The following is a 23,636-nucleotide window of genomic DNA, read 5'->3' on the forward strand; positions in this document are numbered from 1 at the left end:
TGTTTGCCGAGTCCTTTATGACGCGGATAACTATCATTTATATTGCCAAGGGCAGAGGCACATTTACTACTTATTCATGCAGGATTGTGCATACATGAAACCATTCATGAATTACACAAAAGCATAGTGACCTACTGTAGCCAGCTTCTCATCTCAACCATATATCCTTTGTCCTCTTGAAACTTCTACTATTCTTTTGCCAAATTTATGTAAGTTTGTGGAACGCCCATTATCTGCATAACTAAGCCTCCAATGAGAATGTTGGACAAAAAAAAAAAAAAAGCCTCCTGCTATGGGTGAGCGTTGTTATGCGCCTTCCAGTAGGTTTCGACTTTAGAGACCCTTCACAGGGTTTTCCAAGAAGTGGCTGGTGGATTTGAATCACTGGTCTTGAGTTATCAGTCCAGTGTTTATCCTGCAGCGTCAGTTTTTTCACTAGATTATCAGAAACGAAATTTGGAAAATAATTTGGACCGTTGATACAATTTAGTAAACTTGATATTTGGTCACAATCCCCAAATTCCATCAGTGTAATTCCCGTCAATCAACTTGTCTGTAGGCGAGACCATCATAAAACTGTCTCTTTAACTCCTGGGAGGAGGGGGCACTTGACGAAAATCCACAAACGCGCATGCGTTCCCCAAGGGAGCCAGGCAGTGAATGACCCTGAGAGGTTGCCGTCAGATTAGACGTCGCGCGTGCGCAGGCGCTCGGCGTAGAGGCCTGCCGGAAGCCAAAATGGCGCTTAGGTGTTTTGCGGACTGTAGTTGGCGCCTTATCAATATCTGAGCTGCGTGTTTTGCTTGGGCCAGTTCGGAACGCCCCCCTTTGCGGCCATGGCCCGGCATCGGAATGTTCGAGGCTATAACTACGATGAAGGTAGGTGATAAAACTATGCCGGAACGTCATTTTTGCTGTTCCAGCCGTGATCCCAGCCCGTTGGCATCCACTTCGATCTGTGAGTGCCAGACTGGAATTTGGGGGAAGCCGATTCGGGGAACACAGCAGGACATCTGAGTGCAGGCGAATAACGAAGTCTTACGTTCTGACTTCTTGTGAGATTAATTGACCATGTTTGTGTGTTATGGCGGGGGAGGTGCTAGACAGCGTTAACTGGAAAGGACTTTTGGTTGGGATCCGGTGATAATTATTCATGCCAGCTTATCACCTTTCCCTCCTCCTATCAGCCCTTCCCTCCCAGGTCGTGCGCACACGTGGCTTTCCCCTCGTGTGACTCTTTTATAAAAATGCCCATTAAACGTTTAATGTTTAATTTAATGTTTACATTCAAATGAGTTGGTGTAGTTTTATTAGATTTACATGGTCTGTCTTTTATGTGTATTCATAAATTTACTGTAGAACTTGGTATGAGCTACCTGATTAATTTGTTTTTCTTGAGTCTGAAGTTAAAGACTTCTTAGATCAAAAGATACATACTAAAAGGCCCAAAGAATGTAGCAATCAGATGATCTTGAAGTGTATACTCAAGTTTTGGCTGATATACCCAATGTTTAGGAGTCCTGGTGTGGTGTTGTTGGGTTAATACGACAGACTGCAAAGCCCTTTGAACTGAAAGGTTGGCAGTTCAAGCTCAACAGGAAACCCTATTCAGGGTCGCTGTGGGTTGGAACTGACTTGACAGCACTTCACAACAACAAATCAATGTTTATATAGTAAAGAAAATAAACAGTACTGGAATAAAGAGGATATGGAAAAGGATGTTTTCATTAAAAAACACTTGAATATATTCTGAGTTTGGAGTAGTTTTAGAACAAACCTGTGTATACACTAATTAAAGGCATCACCAAGCATCATACAAACTAAAAATATTAATACATATAAACTAATACAGAAGAAGATTAAAGAACTATTGTTTTGTAAAGTACAGAGCACAAACTAGTACTTAGTGATGTTAGTGGGTACTGTTGTTACCCCAGTATATTATTCTTGTTAACATCAGAATCCTTAAACCATGTTGTCATTAGGTGTCATTGAGGCGATTTGACTCATAGTGACCTTAGGCACACCAGAACGAAACACTGCCCAGTCCAGCGCCATCCTGAAAACTGTTGATAATGCTTCAGCTCATTACTGCTGCCACTGTGCCAGTCTATATCGTTGGGGTCTTCCTCTTTTTTTGCTGACACTCCACTTTACCAAGCATGATGTCCTTCTCCAGGAACTGGTCCCTCGTGATATGTCCAAAGTATGAGAGACAAAGTCTTACCATCCTGGCTTCTAATGAGCATTCTGGCTTTACTTCTTCAAACATAGATTTGTTTGTTCTTCTAGCAGTTATGATACTTAGTATTCTCCAACACCATAACTGAAATGCATCAATTCTTCTACAGTCTTCCTTATTCATTGTTCAGCTTTCACATGCATATGTTAAGTGTTGTAGAGTCAGTTCCAACTTACAGTCACTCTGTGTGGGTTTTCCAAGGTGTGACTGGTGAGTTTGAACCACTGACTTTGCGGTTCAAATTAACCTTATAGTCTTATGAGGTTAATGAAAATACCATGGCTTGGGTCTGGCAAGGGCAACTAACACACTGAGTTGGAGGCTGATCTAGTCAGACTGTATGTTAGGTTTCTGGTGTTCACTTCAGACCTGAGGCCCCTTTTTTTTTTTCAATACTTTTTTTTTTTTTTCCCTTAAATGTTTTATTGTGAATTATGTGATAGTTTACATGGGAGAACATTAGTTTTACATTCATTCTATCGTAGTCTCATTGCCGTGGTTACAATCCCCTCCATTCAATCCTTCCCCCGTAGCCCTTAGGTCTTCAGCACACAGTCACTCTCCCTCTCTGGATCTAAAGTCTCCAGCTGCTCCATGGCTCCACGTCATCATCTCTGCCTACATTTCAGGCATCACTGCTTCTCTGGGTAGGGTCCCACTCTCTGCCCTTCTCCCTTGATGGTCCTAGGGACCTCCGCTCCTAGACTGAAAAGTTAATCACTCACCTCCTTGCTATAAAATGTCTACCGTTTACATTTCCAACCCTCACAATCAGTCCTGATAACAATTATTCACTATTGTATCACAAGAGACCCATTTGCATTTCATTGCATCAGCCCCACCTAGTCAGATTGAATAATACTCAGTGGAGATTCTACCTTCCTCCAGGCCCTCTGGATCTAGGTTCCCTCTCGAAAGCTTATAAACCAGTCACTTCTTGCCTTTGTAGCCCCTCTCCCACCCCCCCCTCCCCATTTTGGGTAGCCAGTGTCCAAGTTGCCCATCCCTGTCTACTCTGTGTGTGGAGGGGGTGGGAATGATTCTTGCTGTAAGGACTTGTTCCCTCTTTTGAGCTACTGCTTCCATAGGTGTAGGTCAAGTTCATCAAATTGTATGAGAATACTTTTTTTTTTTCTCCTCTTCTTTTTACTTCTGGTTGAGCTCTGAGCATTCAGTCATTGAAGTCAGGTCAAGTGGGTATTATCTGCAAGTATGGGTGTTCTTATGCATGTGCCCTCTCTTCTTATCAGCTGGACGCTTCACTCTCCACTCTAATCCTTTGTGGCTTTGTCACTGACTCTGGGCCCAAGAGTCCCCAGGTCTTGCCACACTGCTGGCCAACCAGGTCTTCACCCGGGTTCATTGAACGTTGTAGGGCTTAGCTCACTGCTTAATTGCTGTTTTTCCCTCTCTTCCCCTTATCGATGTCGAGCGTGGTCACCAGTCACAGCGTGTATTCCCATTGAGTCTTAGTCTTGGAAGGGGGTTTGCACTGAGGGGACCCGACCACTTACCTTGATGTGTCCTGGGCAAGCAAGTTGCTTGTTCTTATAGTAACAGTCTGTCTGCCTATGTTGTTTTATATTTTTCCTGTAGGTCTTTCTTTCAAGAAGTATCTTCTGTTCTTGTAGCCACTCCAGGTTGGTCTGCTTGTCCTTTCAAGTGGGAATTTCCCATCTCTGGAGATCTGGATGTGGTTCAGGCTTCCACCTATAGTCTTATGTATTGCAGAGGCTCCAGAGGCCTTTTAAAGTTGAATCTAAGTATTGCTGTGGACCACTGTCATCAGAGAAATAACTTTAGACCAGGATATGTTTCTGCTGTTGTAAAAAGGCCATGGATGTGTGGGTGCTGTAGGATCAGCACTGGACTGCGAACCACAAGGTTGGCACTTCAAACCCATCAGCTTCTTGGAAACCCTATACAGGGTCCCTATGAGTCAGAACTGACACTCAATCGCATGACACTCAACAACAACAACAACTGCTGTGGACCACTGTCATCTGAGAATTGGCTTTAGACTAGGAGATGTTTTTGCAGTTATAGAAAAGGACATGGATGGGCCTAATTAGCACTCATTCATTCTTAGTTGTTGTTAAGTGCCGTTGAGTCAATTCAGACCCATAGCGACCCTGTATAGGGTTTCCAAGGAGAAACTGCTGAGCTTGAACCACCGACCTGTAGTTCAAATGACTTTGCAGTCTGGCACATTAGCCCACAGAGCCACACCAGGACTCCATTCTTTCTTGGTTGTTGTTGAGTGCCAACTCGGTTCCTACCCATAGCAACCCTGAACAGGGTTTCTGAGGCTGTAAATCTTTACGGGAACAGAAAATCTGATCTTTCTCCTGCGGAGCCGCTGGTAGTCTCGAACTGCTGACCTTGTCGTTCGCAGCCCGATTGGTAACTACTACGCTACCAGAGCTCCTTTTTTAGTAGACATCATTTCCTCAACCAGCGCTAATTGTCCAGCCAGTGCTCTAAGCTTTGGAGACTGACAGTAAGATACTTGAGGGTAATTTTATGAGTGAAATTACAATGTTAGAGATTCTACAGGAAAATACATAGTGATATGGGAATTATTTAAGTTATGTAAACTAAGACACTGAATTCCGAATGCTTTGAGGATTTAAGCAGGGATTCTGTGTGAAGGAAGGCTTTCTGGAGGAGGTGGAGCCTCACCTGAAGGAGCCTAGTGCTGAATGTCTTCTCACCTTGGCCTCTGAGCTCAGGGTGATTGTTGTCATGTTATCGTGGAAACAAATGGTGACATCATAATCAAGCTGTTTCTAGAAAAGAGGAAGTTTATCCCTTTTTCTTATAACAGTTCTACTCATCTTCAAGGTCCAATTCATTTCTTCTTCCCAGTTAAACTTTCTCAGGGACTCACAATAATGAAAAATTTCTAAAAGTAATATAACTTCAGTACGGAAAGTGTAAGGATATAGAAATGAAATTACCCGTTTAAGCTACCCTGATGTAACCACCATTCAGAATTCATCTTTGTGCTCCAAAACCTGTCGTCTCTCTCTTTTACTCTCAGCTGTTGTTTTTTTCTGCAAGACGGATTTTACTTGACATGTTGTTAAGTGCCATCCAGTCTGTTTTGACTCATAGCTACCTTGTATATGGTTTCTGAAGCTGTACCTTTTCAGGAGCAGCTGGTGGACTTGAACTGTCGACCTCATGGCTCTCAGTCTAGTCCTTATCCTATAGAGTACAAAGTAGGGACTTGACATGTAGTAAATGCTCAAGTACTACATTTGGTTGAAGAAATTAACCATTTTATAAAGATCCTAGGAAAGCATTCTATCTTTATATGGATCACATTTTAGGAGCAATTTTTGTATTGACAACTGACCAGCTGAAAACAAGTCTTGTGTTTAATGCTGATTTTATTTTTGGTGTCTGTGAATGGTCCATGTATAGCCTGCCCTCTATAGCCACAGGTTCCAGAAGAAAAAAAAAAAGGTCCGGAAAGCTCTCCAAAGCGAAACTTGCTTTAGCTGTGCGCAGAGCTCTATCCTGGGAATCACGTGAGGAGTACGATGGTGGAGACTGCCCGTCTCACAGATCTCAGTCTCACTGCAGCACCAGCTGAGCACTGTTTGCTACACATTTTATTTGCTCCTTGTGTCCCTCTTTGTTTCTGTGAAAGAAATGGCTCCTTGGAAACCCTATGCAGGGTCACTATGAGTCGGAATGGAATCCACGGCACTTAATAACAACAGGTAGCTTTAAGTGGTCAAAGCAATCCCTCAAAGGCTAGGAGGGAGCTGCAAGTGCTGTTTGCATAGTGTTCCCATTGTATTAGATATTCTAAGTAATCCAGAGGTTATTTTAACTTGCATATGCTATGTGTAAATACTATGTCATTTTATGGAAGGAATTTAAGCATCCATGGATTTTCATGTATGAGCGGGTCCTGGAACTATTCCTCAAGGATACTGAGGAATGATGTGTTTATTTGCTAATAAATTGTTATTTAGTAATTTGGGATTTTAAGATAATTTATTCAACATTACATGTTTTTATCCGATAGTAGCACTTATTTAATTGTCTTTGTGATAGGATTTGATTTTCCTTTGTTTATGGTGCACCTGCTGCATGGACACCTTCAGAAGCTTGATAGCTGATTTTCTTTTGCAATTGGTTTAGATACTATATTCAGGAATTCCTTTCCTAGCCACCTATTGTAGTTTGTTTGTATGAGGGGACTTCAGTGTTTATGGGAAAATGGAATTAAAAGATTTAAACAATCCCCCCCCCCCCCCCTTTTCTTCCTCTCTACCATAAGCACCAACAAGATCAAGACAGTTTTGTAAGCAATGGTAGGAGCCATTTATTTAGTCCATCCATAAAGAACTGAGGCCCTGGGAATTTAACCATGGCACAGCATTCTTTTTCCATTATTAACTGAAGAAAAATGAACATCCTGTAAAGGATTTTTTAAGATTAAGCAACGGAAGGAAGTCAGAAAGAGTCAAATCAGGACTGTAAGATGGATGCCTACAGATTTCCCCTTGAAACTCACAGACTTGCCCTTCCTTGATGAGAAGAATGAGCAGCATTGTGGTGATGGAGAGGACTCTGGGGAAACTTTTCTGTGCGTTTTTCTGTTAGCAAATGCTTTGGCTTACTGCCTCCAAACACTCTCAGCATTGGATGTTATCGTTCTCTGAGCCTTCAGAAAGTCAACAAGCAAAATGCCTTCAGCATTCCAAAAAACTGTTGCCATGACCTTTGCTGGTCTACTTTTGCCTTGACTGGACCACTTTCATTGCTTGGTAGCCATTGCTTTGATTGTGCTTTGTCTTTAGGATCATTCTGGTGTAACCATGGTTTCATTTCCCGTTGCTTCAGGATCATGATGCCATTTGTTTGAAATTTGCACTGAAAACTGTACACTTGTCTGCAGCTGATCTGGACTCAGTAGTTTTAGCACCATTTTACATCCATTGAGTGAAAAGTTAGCTAAACTTTAATTTTTCAGTCAGAATTATGTTAGCTTAACTAATTGCTATGTCTGTGCTCTTGCTATTGTTTCTGCTGCTAATTGTCAGTCCTCTTCAATTAGAGCACAGACTGGGTTCCTAGCAAATTGATGTGGGTGCTCTGTTGCTGAGGGCTTCATTTTCAACCTGGTTTTGTATCCGTCCGATGTAAACTGCTAATTTCTTTGGGGCCATTGTCCTTATAAACTTTTTATAAAATATCAGTGACTTCACCATTTTTCCACCCAAGCTTCACCTTAAATTTATGTTTGTTCTTGCTTCAGTTTTAACAGAATTCAGGATAGGAGCTCTTTTCAACCTCCTGTCATATCCGTCTTAGTGCCTCAAACTAGATGCTGCTTAGTTAGACGTGTTAGAACAAGTTGCTGTTGTTAAGTGCTACTGAATTGCTTCTGAGTCATAGTGACCCTGTATAGGGTTTTTTGTTTTTTTTTTTCCAGACAGATTGGTTTTATTCATGGACACCTGGGGGCATGGAGGAGGGCACGCCAGGGTTCGCCAGCCTGAAACACGCTCACACTAGGGGATAGGGGGAACTCTTCATGCCACAATCATAACAAACAGTGCCCACACTCGGACCGGGCCAGCTTGGGGAAGGAGGCATGGCACAGCCTGGCTCCTGGTTTTGGTTTAAAAAAAGTCTTGGGGTCGATGTGGAAGTGGGCTAGAGGGTTCTGGGGCTTCCTGGGAGCCTCTTGGAGAGTCTCAGTTGGGGATAGGGGAGCCTTTGCTTCTCAGTCTTTTAAAAACATAGAACATGCTCATCTGTGCAGAACATTGGACAGGAAAGGGCAGGTAGGGGACAACACTGATGGGACGAGGCCGCAGCCCTGGCCTGTCTTCACTCCAGGGATAGACGCCGGCAGGTAGGACAGACTGACTGGTAGATACGAACACTGGCTCTGAGGGGGCACCTTGGAGTGGAAGGTCGTGTGTTTGGGGGGAAGAGGCAGAAGGACAGCCCTGGCTCTGGGGGCGTGGAGCAGGGAACAGGATAGGATTGTACTGCTGGTGGGAGGCAGTCCTGAGCCTTTTGCCTCTGGCTCATAGTCCTGAGACTCCTCCTGGGGTGGTTCCTCATAGCTTTCACCTTCTGGCTCCATCAAGGGCTCCATCAGCGACTCCTCAGCAGCTTCCTGGGTCACTTCCTCTGACTTAATATCAGTGGGAAATTCCTCGTCCTTTCACCAGGCCTGTGGCCGCTGCAATGTTCCCAACCCCAGAGAACACGGCTGCTCCCAGATGTGACACCTGCTCCTTGGTTTTCTCAGCCACCGAGGCAACACCTTGTACCACCCCCCTCTCTTGCTTCCCATGTAGAGGATACTCTCCTTGGTTTTCTCCACAGCTGCTATGTGTCTTCCTTGGCCATGGACAGGCCCTTGATGAACATGTCCATCTTGACAGCCTGGATGCATGGCCCAGGCTGGGGATGGAGCTGAGGCTTGGCAGGTGGATGCAAGGGCTCAGCTAGGCCAGGCTGTGTAGGCTTGCAGCTGAGGGGAGATCATGTTCTGCCCTGAAGCTCAGCCCAGTCAGTAGGCAGCAGGCAGGGCTCAGACGCTAAGCCACAGGCTCTAAGCTGCGGTGCAGCAATGCCCTGACCTTGGGTGCATTGCCAGCCTCTGCACCCTACTCTTGCCCTGATTGCTTGCTGGCTCACTCCGGCTCCGGCTCCGGCTCCAGCTCCGGTTTTGGCTCTGGCTTACTCCAGCTCTGGCTCCGGCTCTGGCTCACTCTAGCTCCAGCTCCGGCTTGGCTCTGGCTCACTCCAGCTCTGGCTCCGGCTCTGGCTCACTCTAGCTCCAGCTCCAGCTCCAGCTCTGGCTCACTCTAGCTCCAGCTCCAGCTCCGGCTCGGTTCTGGCTCACTCCGGCTCCGGCTCTGGCTCTGGCTTCAGCTCTTGCTTGCATGCTGCGGCAGCTGTCCTCTATAGGGTTTTTGAGGAGCAGCTGGTGGGCTTGAATCACTGACCTGTGGTTAGTGACTCAGTGTTTATCCTACAGTTCCATACTAGGACCGCATTAGAACAAGTTGCTGTTGTTAAGTGCCACCAAGTTGGTTTTGACCCATAGCGCGGTTGGTGAACTTGAACCACCATCCTAGCAGTTCAAATGACTTTGCAGTCTAGCACATTAACCTACAGTGCCATACCAGGACTCCATTTGAGTTTATTTTGGTGCAAAACGTTTTTGAAATTTTTCCGTAGTTTTTTCATAATATGCGTTTTCCAGGAACTTTTTGAAGACCCCTAATACATGTATGTGCTCCCAAATTGCTGTGCGTTTCTCATGTCAAGCATTTTTTATATGGTTTTGTAATTGCTGATTTTCTTCTGTTTCCCTCTTTGAGAGACAATGTACCTGTTATTCATTGTTGGACTCTTAAGTGTCTTTTATTGTCCCTGACATTTTATCAGTGCTTGTCAACTGAAAAAGTATATAATAACTTCACATCACAAAGAACCTACTTATGTTCTTTGTGGAGTTATTAGTTTAAAATAATTTGTTTCTTTTAAGTCTATAAAAATTAAACACATCTTGTCTGATGTATCTTGGCTGAAAGCAGAGAATATCAGAAAGATGTTTCCCTGTGCTTTATTGACTGTGCAAAAACTTTTGATTGTGTGGATCATGACAAGCTATGGACAACATTGCGAAGTATGAATATTCTGGAACACTTAATTGTGCTCGTGAGGAATCTGTACCTGGACCAAGAGGCAGTTGTTTGAACAGAACATGGGAACACTGAATGTTTTAAAATTAAGAAAGGTGTGCTACAAGGTTGTATTCTTTCACCATACGTATTCAACTTGTATGCTGAGCAAATAATCCGAGAAACTGGGTTCTATGAAGAAAAATGTGGCATCAGGATTAGAGGAAGACTCATTAACAACCTGCGATATGCAGATGATACAACCTTGCTTGCTGAAAGTAGAGAGGACTTAAAACATTTACCGATGAAGATCAAAGAGCACAGCTTTCAGTATGGATTGCATCTCAATGTGAAGAAAACAAAAATCCTCACCACTGGACCAATAAACAACATTCTTGTCAATGGAGAAAAGATTGAAGTTGTCAAGGGCTTCATTCTTCTTGAATCAACTATCAACACTCACGGAAGCAGCAGTCAGGAAATCAGATGATGTATTGCATTAGGCAAATCTGCTGCTCAAGACCTTTTTAAAGTGTTGAAGAGCAAAGATGTCAGCTTGAGGACTAAGGTGCACCTGACCCAAGCCATGGTATTTTCAGTAAATGCATATGCATACAAAAGCTGAACAGTGAATAAGGAAGACCATAGAGGAAATGATGCTTTTGAGTTATGGTGTTGGAGGAAAATAAGGTAAGTGCCATGGGCTGCCAAAAGAACCAATAGATCTGTTTTGGAAGAAGTGCAGCCAGAGAGTGCTCCTTGGAGGCCAAGATGACCAAACTTCGTCTCTCATACTTCAGACATATTGTCAGGAGGGACCACCTGCTGGAGAAGGATATCACGTTTGGTAAGGTGGAGGGTCAGAAAAAAAGAGGAAGACCACCAATGAGATGGATTGTCCAAGTGGCAGCATAAGTGGACTCAAGTAGTGGCAACAGTAATGAGGTTGGCCCAGGACCGGGCAGTGTTTCGTTCTGCTGTGCATAGGGTCACTGTGAGTCGTTACCAACTCAATGGCACCTAACAATGACAATTTAGTGTTAAATATGTTTGTTTGACAGAATCTTTCTCTGAAGGAGTTTAAATATTCATGGTTTAGTGTTTTGAAGACAGTAAAATGGAGGAGTGTGGTAGACGATAAGGTGATTGGGGAGAGGACTTGCTATATATATATAGGGTGATTGGGGAGAGGACTTGCTATATATATTCTTTTTTTTTTTTCTTTTAAATGCTTTTTTGTGAAATATGTGATAGTTTACATGGGAGAACTTTAGCTTTACATTCATCCTAACATATATCGTTTCATTGCCATGGTTACAATCCCCTCCATGCATCATCAACCAACCAAAGGGTATACCCTGCAAACCTGCCCCTGGTCGTCAGCACACAGCCCCTCTCCCTCTCCTTGTCTAAAGTCCCCAGCCGCTCCATCTCTCCACACCATCATCTCTGCCTCCATTTCAGGCATCACTGCTTTTCTGGGTAGGGTCCCGCTCTCCGCTCTTCTCCCTTGATGGTCCCAGGGACCTCTGTTCCTAGACTGAAAAGTTAGTCACTCCCCTCCTTTTGCTACAAAACATCTACCTTTATATTTCCAACCCTCACAATAACAATTATTCACTATTGTATCACAGGAGACCTATCGGAATCTCCTTTCATCAGCCCCACCCTCTTGAAAGCTTATAAACCAGTCACTTCTTGCCTTTGTAGCACCCCCCCTCCCCCCCCATTTTGGGTAGCCAATGTCCACAAGTTGCCCATCCCTGTCTACTCTTGTGTTTGGAGGGGGTGGGAATGATCCTCGCAGTAAAGATTGGTTCCCTCTTGTGAGCTACTGCATCCATAGGTGTAGGTCAAGTTCATCAAATTGTATCAGATTACTCTTTTCTTCCTCTTCTTTCTTCTTCTACTTTAGCTCTGATCATCCAGTCATTGAAGCCAGGTCAAGTGGGTACTATCTGCATGTGTGGGTGTTCTTGTGCAAATGACCTCTCTTCTTATCAGCTGGGTGCTTCGCTCTCCACTCTAGTCCTCTGTGGCTCTGTCACTGACTCTGGGCTCAAGAGTCCCCAGGTCTTGCTGCACTGCTGGCCAACCAGGTCTCCACCTAGGTTCACAGGAGTCTATTGAATGTTGTAGGGCTCACAGATTCATTACTGTTTTTGAGGGCTTGCTATTATCAGGGAAAACTTCTGCAAAGAGGTGACATTTGAGCTGGCACCCAACTAGGAGAAGTACCAACCACTCACTCAGTCAGAAAGAAGGTAAGTTGGCCTGAAACAGAGTGAATATAGAGAGTGTACAGGCTGAGCTCGTTTTTATGGTGGGGTTAGCTGCCACAGAGTCAGCCCCCGACTCATGAGAGATTGGTTCACTGTGATCCAGGTGGGTTTTTTTTTTTGGGGGGGCTGATTTTTGGAAGCAGATTACCAGGCCTAGTCTGTCTTAGTCTAGAAGTGCGACTGAAACCTGTTCAACATCACAGACCCAGCTCTGTGTGAAGAACAGTTAGTTTCATGGTCAGATTTTATACCAACACTAGTCAGTTGTATACCAAATAAGTACTTTTGCTTATAGACAGCACTTGGTGAAAATAATGAACAGATGGCTTATTTGAGGGTCCTGGAAACACTGAAAAGACATTTCAAATAGATGGTCTCTAGGATTATTTTTGGATCACATGAAGGAAAAATTGGAACTAAAACTATAAAAAGCACTTGTAAATAAATGTATCTCTGGTGCTTTTCTTTTAGATTTTGAAGATGATGACCTCTATGGGCAGTCTGTAGAAGATGATTACTGCATCTCTCCATCAACAGGTGGGTTGTTCTCAAGGAATTGATTTCATAAATTTGGTATTTGAAATGTCAAGTACATATTAATGTTATTCTAGGGTGTTTCATAAAAGCATTAGAGTGTTCCATGAGACTATAATAGTATGCTACATTAAAAAGATAATTATCTTTTAACTTCCAAAGATACATAGAATATTTCCTTTGTTGTTGTTAAGTGCCATTGAGTTGGTTCCCACTGACAGCGACCCTGTATAGGGTTTCCGAGGAGCAGCTGGTGAGTTTGCTTGGTTTGGTTGACTTTGGTTCAAATGACCTTGCAGTCTAGCTCATTAACCCACAGTGCCACACCAGACGCCATTGATTCTGTTCTTGTTCTTCGAATTAGAAGATAACTCTGTAGACTGGTTTTCTCAGCAGTCTTGAAAACATATGTTGAAATGTTAACTTAGTAATGAGATTCAGAAACTTTTAGGGGCAGGTTGTGAATGGTGTGACACTGTGGGATAAGCACTGGACTGCAAAACAGCAAGGGCAGCAGTTCACACTTACCAGTCGCTCCTTGGAAACCCCATATAAGGTCGCTGTGAGTTGGAATTGACTTGATGGCACTTAACAACAGGGTTGTTGTTGTTAAGTGCTGTCGAGTCGATTCTGACCCATAGCAACCCTGTATAGAGTTTCCGAGGAGCAGCTGGTGAGCTTGAACTGCAAGGTCAAGCTTTGCAGTCTAGCGCATTAACCCCAGCGCCACAGCGGGACTCCTAATAATACAGGGTAGAATACAGTATCTGGCACGTGGTAGGCCCTCAGACATTTTGTGGGATTGCCTTTTTGTTTTCTTTTGAGCAGTTGAAGGATTGTGTGTATTTTATCTGGGTGCTGCCTTTTCTTTACTACTTTTCTCTACTACTTGGATTCTTCCTGGGAACTCAGGCAGAATTCTGGGTTCACATTCTGTTGCAGTTGCTTTCTCTTCCTTTCCTACTCAAGATTATCGGCTATTATTTGTATTGAAAGTGTGCATCGGATCTCTGGGTTAGATATTCAGGTGTAATGTGCAGACTTCCTTTCATATTGAACTTTTAGTTTATGTACTGTTAAACAGTTTGGTAATTAAAACAATGACGTGTGCATGTAGTTCAGACTTTTGGAGCTAACAAGTGAGGCAGAGTTCAGATTATTTGTGATTTCACATTAGAACTGTGTCTTCTGTTTTACCCGCTGAAAGATTTCTTCTCCACCACTATATATATGTTCTTTCCAGCCAAGACTTTGATCTGGATCTTTCTAGTTTCCTTAACAATACACCTGTCTTCAAATTTCAGCCAAATATATACATGCTGTTGGTAAGTGTCGTCGAGTCAGTTCCAACTCATAGCGACCCTATATAGGGTTTCTGAGGAGCAGCTGAACTGGTTAAAATATCCCACTACATTTTACTATACCTTGAAGGTACAACTTACATATATAGTGGTGGGGGGGAGGACCTTCAAAAAGTTCATGGAAAAATTCCATTATCTATAAGCTGCATTTCACTGTGAAGTTTTTGAAGCCCTTTAACCTGGTGAGGTACTGTAGGATAAGCACCGGACCTCAAGAACAGTTTGAACTGCTAGGTTGGTTTGGACAGTAAGATTGGCAGTTTAAACTCACCAGTTGCTCCTCGGAAACCCTATACAGAGTTTCTATGAGTTTGAACCAACTTGATGGCACTTAACCACAACAATACCATTAGGTATAGTGTAAATACAATTCATAGAACTTACTTTCCACATATTTAAAGATTTAATTAAGCCCTGGTAGTGTAGTGGTTTACTCATGAGCTGCTAACTGCAAGGTCAGGAGTTCAAATCCACCAGCTGCTCCATAGGAGAAAGATGAAGCTTTCTGCTTCCATAAAGATGGTCAGCCTCAGAAACCCTATAGAGGGCTACTGTGAGTCAGAACCTACTCAACTGCACATCGCCACTACCACCAAAGGTTTAATTAACACTTCCTTCAAAACCCTTGTCTGCTGTTCTCTAAACTGTTCCTACCTTAAACTGTGCCTGTATAATCCCACTTTTAATCTCTAAGGACCCAAAGATTCTGCCTAGAATTCTGTTCTGTTAACTTGTCATTCTACAGTGTGTCTAGCTCTTTATTTGTATGCCTACTCTTCCAGGTCAAGTTCTTCCTCATCCAACCTGACTCTTAGCCTGATCTTCCATTCTTCCTTTCCCTTTTCACTGCTGTCATTGAGAAGCCTGTCAGGAGAAAGAAAGTGTACCAGTTTACCAGATAGAATTTCCTGTAAAATGTTAACTAATTTAGAAACCAACAACAACAACAAGGCGTAAAGGCACAACCCACGTATCAAGGAGGAAATAACTGCAGGAAGCATCTGCTGTCCCTAGAGCTGGGGGAGCAAACTGAAGAGGCTGGACTAACCATTTCGAAGTTGTGGGACTCCTTGGAGCTGGGCTTTAGACCCCTGAGGACAGCTTTGCTTTCCTGCTTTGTCTCAGGAAGGGGTTGCTTCATGACCTCCCCTGGTGCCTTTGGGGAAACCTGGTGGGGCTGGGATGCAGGTTTTCAAAGGAATTTTGGCTTGCTGCCTTGGGGTAGAGACATACTGAGGCTGCTTTTGTGAGTTTGAGAAAAACTGCAAACTGATATTGATTGCTGCTACTAGAACAAACAGCTTCTGCAGGTGAACATGTTGTGGAAGTGATGTTGACAGAAAAGAAACACAGGAAGGAACATGTCCCTTCCTATTCCATTCACCCTATTGGCTGATCCTAAGAGGGAGTCCTAGTGTGGCGCTGTGGGCTAATGCGCTGGATTACAAAGTTGTTTGAACCACAAAGTTGGTGGTTCAAGCTCACCAGCCGCTCCTTGCAAACTCTACACAGGGTCCTGTGGGTTGGAATTGACTTAATGGCACTTAACAACTACAAACATGAGTTAGATGAGTCCTGGCGTAGGATAAACACTGGACTGCTGACGGCAAAGTCAGTGGTTCAAACTCAGTAGCCACTCCTTGGAAACCCTGTAAGTTAGAACTGATTCAATGACACTTAACAAAAGCCGTGGTAGAGTGTTTCTGGGTATTGCAAACAGTTAATTGCTCAACTGCTAAGTGAAAGATTGCAGCTTTGAATCAACTTAGAGGAACCTCAATAAAGCCTTATAAAAAAATCAGCCATTCAAAATCCTGTTGGGAGTGGAGAGGGAGAGGTACAGCTCTATTTAATACACATGAGGTCAGAATGGACGGATGGCAACTGATTCCTAGTTGCCTAGTGATAGGAATCAGCTGGAGGTAATTATTCAAATTACAAATTCCTGGTCCAATTGTTATCACCTCTGAATTAATGTCTCTAGGGGAAGATGCCTGGGAAGCAATGTCTTTAATTAATGTCTCATGAGAAGCAAATTAAGGCAGTTTCATGAGTCAGGTTTTGAATTCTTTGTGTGTGTTTGTTTGTCAAAACTCTTAAGTCTTAAAAATCAGGATGAGTGTCATCTGTTGTTGTTTTTTTAATCCAGAAATCATTCCATCACAATTTGTGATTTAAATTTTTAGGAAAGAAAAACATTTTATAATTTTTATGTTTTTGTCATTTCTTCTTTCAGTCCATTTTATTGTATTTGTTGCCTTTTGGGGCTCTTATTTAAATTTCAAAGGTTTGGATCTTTTTTCCTCTTTGGTTTTTTCTCCTGAGTGAGTTTTCATATCCTTCTTCCATCTTTGCCAAATGCAATCATTACTGTTGCTGTTGGCGCCATGGAGTCGGCTGTGAGCCATAGCGCTCTTTGTGCACAGCACAAGCATTGCCCGTCTCTGCCCCGTCTTCACAGCTGGCATGTTTGAGCCCACTGTTGCAGTCACTGTGTCAGTTTCCTTGAGGGTCGTCTTCTTTTTTGCTGACCTTCCACTTTGGTTAATATAATGTCCTTCTCCAGGGACTGGTCCCTCCTGATAACATGCCTAAAGTATTGTGAGATGAAGCCTTGCCATCCTTGTATCTAAGAAGCACTGTTACTTCTTTCAAAACAGATAAGTTCATTCTCTGGCAGTTCATGGTCCTTTCAACTGTTGTTATTAGGTGGCCTCCAGTTGATTCTGACCCATAGAACCCATGTGTGGGGTCTCTGTAAATCTTTACAGGTGAAGCAAGCCTTACCTTTCTCCCAATGAGTGGCTGGTGGGTTTGAACTGCCTTGTTGTTGTTAGGTGCCATCGAGTTGGCATCGACCCATAGCGACCCTGTGCACAGCAGAAAAAAACACTGCCCGATCCTGGGCCAGCCTCACAATTGTTGCCACGCTTGAACCCATTGATGCTGCCACTTGGTCAGTCCATTTTGTTGGGGATCTTCCTCTTTTTCTGTGAACCGCCACCTTACCAAACATGATCTGCCTACCTGTAGTTAATGATCCAGTGCTTATCCTACAGCGCCACCAGGGCTATCTTTCTACCATTGGTTGTTTTTAAGTACCGTTGAGTTGGTTCTGACCCATAGTGACCCTGTAAAGGGTTTTTGACGAGTGACTGGTGAGCTTGAACCACCAACCCTCTGGTTCAAACCAACTTTGCAGCCCAGCACATTACCCCAGTGCCACACCAGGACTCCACATGCTACCGTTACTACTCCCAAAGTTGTAATGACAGTATGGATTTTTGGGTTGGTGTGTGTGTATGTGGAAGGGAGGAGAATGGAATAGTAGGCAAATGCCCCCCAGAAAGAAGTATCTTCAGAAGGTAGAGTAGATGCTTGTACATTGATTATGTCCTCTTCCTGGTCAGTATTTCCTCAGTGAAACTTGTTGAGGGAAATAGCTGACCTCTTGCCTCACTTCACCTTTCATTATGTTTCTTCCTCACTATTTAGAGCTCTGGAAGGAAGGTGGGAAAAGTATATTTGTTACTGCTGCTTAATAGGCTGAATCAAGTACAGGAAAGTTATTATTTAAATCAACAGACACAAAAGGTATAGTTTACACTTTTTAGTACTACCACAGTTTATGAAATCGAAAGTGTCGTGTATCATAAGACATAACAATTTACCCACCACTTTTTTTAACAAGAGTGATTCATTTTTAAGTATTGTACATTGCTAAGGAGCTCTGGTAGCGTAGTGGTTACGAATCGGGTTGCAAACCTCAGGGTCAGCAGTTAGAAACTACCAGCTGTTCCACGGGAGAAAGATGAGGCTTTCTGCTCCCGTAAAGATTTACAGCCTCGGAAACCTGTACAGGGTCGCTATGAGTTGGAACCGACTCCACGGCACATAATCACCACCACCAAGGTGCGATTTGCTTGTTCAGCATATTCCTAATTCTGAGATTGTTCTTAGGTGAAGAGAAATGGCCATGATAGTCTGTGGACAAAGATAGCTCATCTGCTGTTTATTCAGCCACACTGACTTAATTTAACAGTCATGTGTATGTCCTCCTTCCATAAGTCTTTATCTTCAGGAAAAAAGTGTATGTTGTGTAAAACAAAAATCATGTTAATAGAAATGCTTGCATATTTGAAAAGATAGAATACTTTCTAATAAAGTAATGTTGGACTTTTTTACCTTTAAATAAAGATTACTAGAAGGGGATTAAGAAAGGGTTGTTTTTTGTTTTTTTTTTTTTAAATGTGCAATGTTGCAAAAGTAAATTGCCCTTGGATATTAAGAGCCAAGCAGTAAAACCCGTTCATTGTAGAGTCCAGCCTCACCAGTTTACTTAATCTTTTGTGCTTCTGCAACTGCTCATTTGACACTTACAATATGTTATGTTTTTCTTCTTTGTCTTCTGTGCTAATGTGTAAGGCTGTTGAGTTATATTTTGCAAATCACTTATGCCATGGCCTATTGAATTTAGGTATTACATATAGGCCAGATAGCATTATATTATATTACTTTGAATGTGGATAGTTTCTTCTTTGTAGATAAGGCCTTCTTAAAAACATGTACAAAAGTCAAGTATAAAAACTCTTAGAGTAGACTTTCATATTACATACTCTCCCATTAGAAAGCTAACTGATATAAAATTGTCTTTAGAATACGATATCTGTACTTACATTCTCTAAAACATATTCTTAGATTGTATTTATTCACAATTGAATAGTGTCTAAAATTTACTGGGCATATGAGTATGTAGTGCCTTGGGAAAGTATGAGTTGACATAAGCTTAAAGCCTATTTCTCGGTGAACTCTTGTATTCAAGTAAAATTAACAACTTTTGGAAAGTAAGAAGTAATTCTGTTTTTAGTGCTTTCTTAATTATGCACATAATCAAGTTTGTTACTTGGTTTTAATGACATATTTTAAAAAGGTAGCCATTAGAAAAATTGAGAAAGTAGGTTCAGTGGCATTGCTTCAGAGATCAGGGGAAGAAAGAAGACAATCTTAAGAGGTTAATAGTATTTGTTGTTATTAGGTGCTGTCAAGTCACTTCCCACCCATAGTGACCCTATGCACCACAGAAACAAACACTGCGGGGCCCTCGTCACAAGTGCTGCAATGCGTGAGCCCATTGCTGCTGCCACTGGGCACTCTTTTGGATATGAGTTTTTAAAAAACCCATTAGTATAAAATAGCTATCTGTCTTCAAGTAGAAAATCTGTGTTATTTACAGCCTTAATCTTTTTTTTTTTAATGTAGTTTAGGTGAGCATTTACACTGCAAATTAGTTTTCCATTCAAGAATTGATATACATTTGTTTCTTCACTTTACCTGTTGTGAAAAACAAATGTTAGTGTGCTTTTTAGGGAATGATTATGCTGCAGCATTGTAAAATCACTTTATATATTCTAGCTGCTCAGTTTATATACTCAAGACGCGATGACTCTTCAGCTGGTGAACCAGGAGAGTATGATTATGAAGACCGGAAAGAATCCTCCAATTCCGCTTCAAACCATCAACTAAGTGGAGTTGATCAAGGTATAGTAAAACTGGTGTATCTGTAATTATCTGAAATGATTCAGATCTAGAATGATCAGTTTTATTGTGATTATTCATATAGTGGCTGTAGGTAGTATTGATGTAAAAGTATTTTTCTAGAAAAATTTACAATGTGCTCAGTGTAATTTGAGAGGAGTGTATTTAAGTTTACACTTAAATGTTTGAAAAAGTAATTCTATGGCTATTGTTTAGTAACCAGAATTTTTAACTTCTCTCATCTTGTGATTTAAGAACTTTTTAAGGAACATTTATTGTTTTCATAAGTTCTTTATGGATTTTATATTAGATTATAGAAACTCCTTAATTAAAAAAAAAAAGTTAGACTCTAAAAAGCCTTTTTATTATTTTTTTAAGTTTAACTCACTTTTCAGTTAGCAGTTGAGCTCGTAAGTTTAAAGTAATTACTGAATAAGTGTTCTGATTGCTTACATCTGTACATTAAGTTGCAAGCGAGAACTTGTAAAATGGTAATGATATTGGTCCTGCATTTGCTTCTTTTCTACTCATAATCATTTTAACAAAGACATTTGTATTTTGGCTTCCTCTTCTACTAAATAAATTTGAAATATGATATTGCTTCAATCACATCATGGAAGCTGTAGATTATTAAAAAATTTTAGTGGAGTTAAATGACAAGGTATGACAGTAATGCCATCTACTGGTCACGAACACCTCAGAACTGATAGGCTCTTTCTGTAGAGTGTGACTTTGTTCTGTAAATGTTTTAGAATGGAAAATCGCTGTTCATTAGTTTAAAATGAGAAAGAAGAAATGTATGACTTTGAGAGCTGATCTTTGAATAAAGCTTTATGATGTACACCATCTGCTTACCACACTGGGGAAAAAGGAAGAGAAAGCATAAGCATACAGAATTAGAAAAGAGAAAGAACACAGATGTAGCACACAAACAATCATTTTAAAAACCAACTCTGTAAGCGCATCTTGGAACTAGAGAAATTTTTACATTAAACTCTTCAATAGTCCTTAATTGAATTTTTAAAAGAAACTGTTGTGTGTATTTAAAGAAAATGTATGTGATGAGAGGATAGGATTACAGTGGAAGTTGTGTTCTTTATCTGCTAAGTCTCAGTGGACAGTGATGAAGAAGTTATGAAATTCAAAGTTATGCTTGAGGAGAAAAGCTAATCATTCCCATGTGAAATACGTAAGTAATTGTATGATGACAACAGTACTGATTGTAAACCAAAAAACTGCATCCTGTTGAGTTGCTGCCAAATCAGTCAGACCTATGCGTGTCAGAGTAGAACTGTGTTTCAGAGGGTTTTTAATGACTGCAAACTTTTGGAAGTAGATAACCAGGCCTTTCTTCTGAGGTGTCTCTGGGTGAATTTGAATTATTGAGTAGCTAAGTATTTAGGTGTTTGTGCTACCTAGGGATTCTAATAATGACAATTGCTAACTTTTTGTAAAGTTTTTATTGTGAATTGAGTGATAGTTTACGTGGGGGAACATCGGTTTTACACTCATCCTATCATATTTTGTTTCATTGCAGTGATTAATAATCACCTCCATGCATCATCATTCAAAAGTATTTGCTTCTGTTCTCTCTGTTTTTTTTTTTGGATGTACACAACAACTCTCAGGAATATATAATCATTTAAAAACCAACAAAAGGGCACATTCTGCAAGCCTGCTTTCCAGCCACCAGCACAAGCACACAACCTTCCTCTTTCCATGAGTCTGGAGTCCTCAACTGCTCCCTCTCTCCATGTCATCATCTCTGGTATTGATGTTTCTATGGATAGGATCCCACATCCACATTCTGCTCGTACTCTTCTCCTTTGAAAGTCCTAGGGTCGTCTGTTCCTGGACTGTAAGATTAACTACTCCCCACGTTTTGTTGTAAAACTTCTACCTTTACAGTTGTGACAGTTGCAATTAGTCATGATAACAATTGTGGCACTATGGGCTAATGTGTCACACTGCATAGTTGTTTGAATTGCAAGGTTGGTGGTTCAAGCTCACCAGCTGCTCCTGGGAAACCCTATACAGAGTCGCTATGGGTTGGAATCAACTCGATGGCACTTAACAATAGCAACTGCTGAATCATAAGAATTTTATCCCCATATCCTTTCACCAGACTCATCTAGACAAGTTGAAAACTATTCACTGGGGCTTCTACCTTCCTCCTTGCATACTCTGAAACTATACTCCCTCTTGAACACTTCTAAGCCAGTAACTTCGTGCCTTTATTGCCCCCTCTCCCCCACTTTAGGTAGCCAGTGTCTTAAGTTGCCTGTCCCTATCAACTCTATGTACAGAGGAGGTAGGTTTGATCCTTGATGTGAAAACTCCTTCCCTCTGAGTTGTTATTTTGTGCTACTATGTCTATAAGTATAGGTCAAGTTCCTCAAATTGTAGTAATTTACACTTGTTTCCTTTTATCAGTATTTTTTTTTTAACCTTCCTCTAGTCGAGTTTTGATCAAGCCATTGAAGCAAGGTCAAATGGGTACCATCTGCCTGTTTGGGCATTCTTGTGCATCTCCCCTCACTTCATATCAGCTGGATGCTTCACTTTGAGCTGTAGCTTTCTGTGGCTATGTCCTTGTCCACAGGCTCAGGAGCTCCCAGGTCTCATCATACTTTTTACCAGCCAGACTATTGCTAACCTTTATTGAGTCCTTTTCAGATACTAACATATTTTTAAGTGTTAGCTCCTGAAATGCTAAGTGTTTTTCTGATATTAATATATTTAATCTTTACAACAATGGTTATGTGGCAGGGCAGCTGTTGGCCTTATTTTACTGGGGAGGAAAATGAGACAGAGAAATAACTTGCCCAAGGTTCTAGCCTTGAGATATAAGCCAATATAGTTTGACTCCATTATCTACCTTGAAGTCCTGGTGGGTAAATGCACAGGACCGCAAAGTCACTTTGAATTGCAGGGTTGGCGATTCAAGCTCACCAGCTGCTCCCCAGAAACCCTATACAGGGTTGCTATGTGTCGAAATCGCCTTGACAGCACTAGACAATTACAATTATCTACTCTTAATCCCTTTACCGTAAGGAGCTCTGGTAGTATAGTGGTTATGAGGCAGGCTGCTAACCTCAAGGTCAGCTAGTTCGAAACTACCAGTGGTTCCATGGAAGAAAGATGAGGCTTTCTGCTCCCATAAAAATTTACAGCCTCAGAAACCTTATGCACGGTTGCTATGAGTTGGAATCGACTCCATGACACACCACCACCAATCCCTTTACCGTACTGATTTTTGTGTTGGAAATAATTGCTATAATTCGTTGGAAGAGGCTTTGAAACTAGTTAAACTGAAGTGTTCTGTTCAGTTAGTTCATGGATGTACTCAGTACATAATATTTTCCAAGTACAGCTTACTAACCTAAAAGTATTCTTAGACGAAGCAAAGCAGAATTATCAAACTATATGAGGAATTTATTTTTAATAATTGAAAAACAGGAACACTAGAAAAAAACTACCAAAATTTTAACAAAGAGTATTGCAGTATATTCCTTATTCAATATATAACAATATAAAATGAAGTATAAATTGTATTCTGTGAAGTGGTTCCATGGAATAGGGAATCTGCCATCCTAGTGCTGTGATGATTTTCATTCTTATTTTTCTAACTTAGAATCGAGCTCACTGAATTATTGAGAGGGTTACAAAGGTTTGTGTATAACAGTACAAGGGCAAGTCAAAAGGTATTGCTACAAAATCATAGAAGCCTTTATTAAACAGAGATCTAGAATGTGAAGCTGTTATTTCCAACATACTCCCATCTACGTGTAAACACTTCTGAAGGCAGTGTTGCCAGCACTTTAACCTTGCGCCACAGAATTACTTACTCTTCTATTTACAGCACGTCAAAATGGCTGTTTTGACATCCTTTAGGCACTCAAATTGTTTCTTTGAAATGTACTTTGAGTTCTGGGAACAAAAAGAAGTCTGAAGGGACAAGACCAAGGTTGTAATGTGGATAGGGAAAGATTTCCAAAGAAAGTCTTGTAGA

The 23,636-nt window shown here is 41.6% G+C and overlaps 1 protein-coding gene across 2 annotated transcripts in view; it reads left to right on the top strand.

Annotated features, from left to right (window-relative positions):
* The first annotated feature begins 643 nt into the window (after positions 1-643).
* Positions 644-23,636, top strand: part of HBS1L (HBS1-like (S. cerevisiae)) — a 112,308-nt gene continuing 89,315 nt past the window's right edge. Inside the window, exons 1-3 of one of the 2 annotated variants that reach the window (XM_006834640.1) lie at positions 644-879; positions 12,666-12,731; positions 19,502-19,627. In XM_006834640.1, the coding sequence (XP_006834703.1) occupies positions 837-879; positions 12,666-12,731; positions 19,502-19,627 (235 nt within the window). In that variant the 5' untranslated portion in view covers positions 644-836. The remainder of the gene's footprint in view (positions 880-12,665; positions 12,732-19,501; positions 19,628-23,636) is intronic. The other variant, XM_006834641.1, reaches the window with a different exon arrangement.

The sequence above is a fragment of the Chrysochloris asiatica genome, unplaced genomic scaffold (assembly GCF_000296735.1).
Source record: "Chrysochloris asiatica unplaced genomic scaffold, ChrAsi1.0 scaffold00013, whole genome shotgun sequence".
Lineage (NCBI taxonomy): Eukaryota > Metazoa > Chordata > Mammalia > Afrosoricida > Chrysochloridae > Chrysochloris > Chrysochloris asiatica.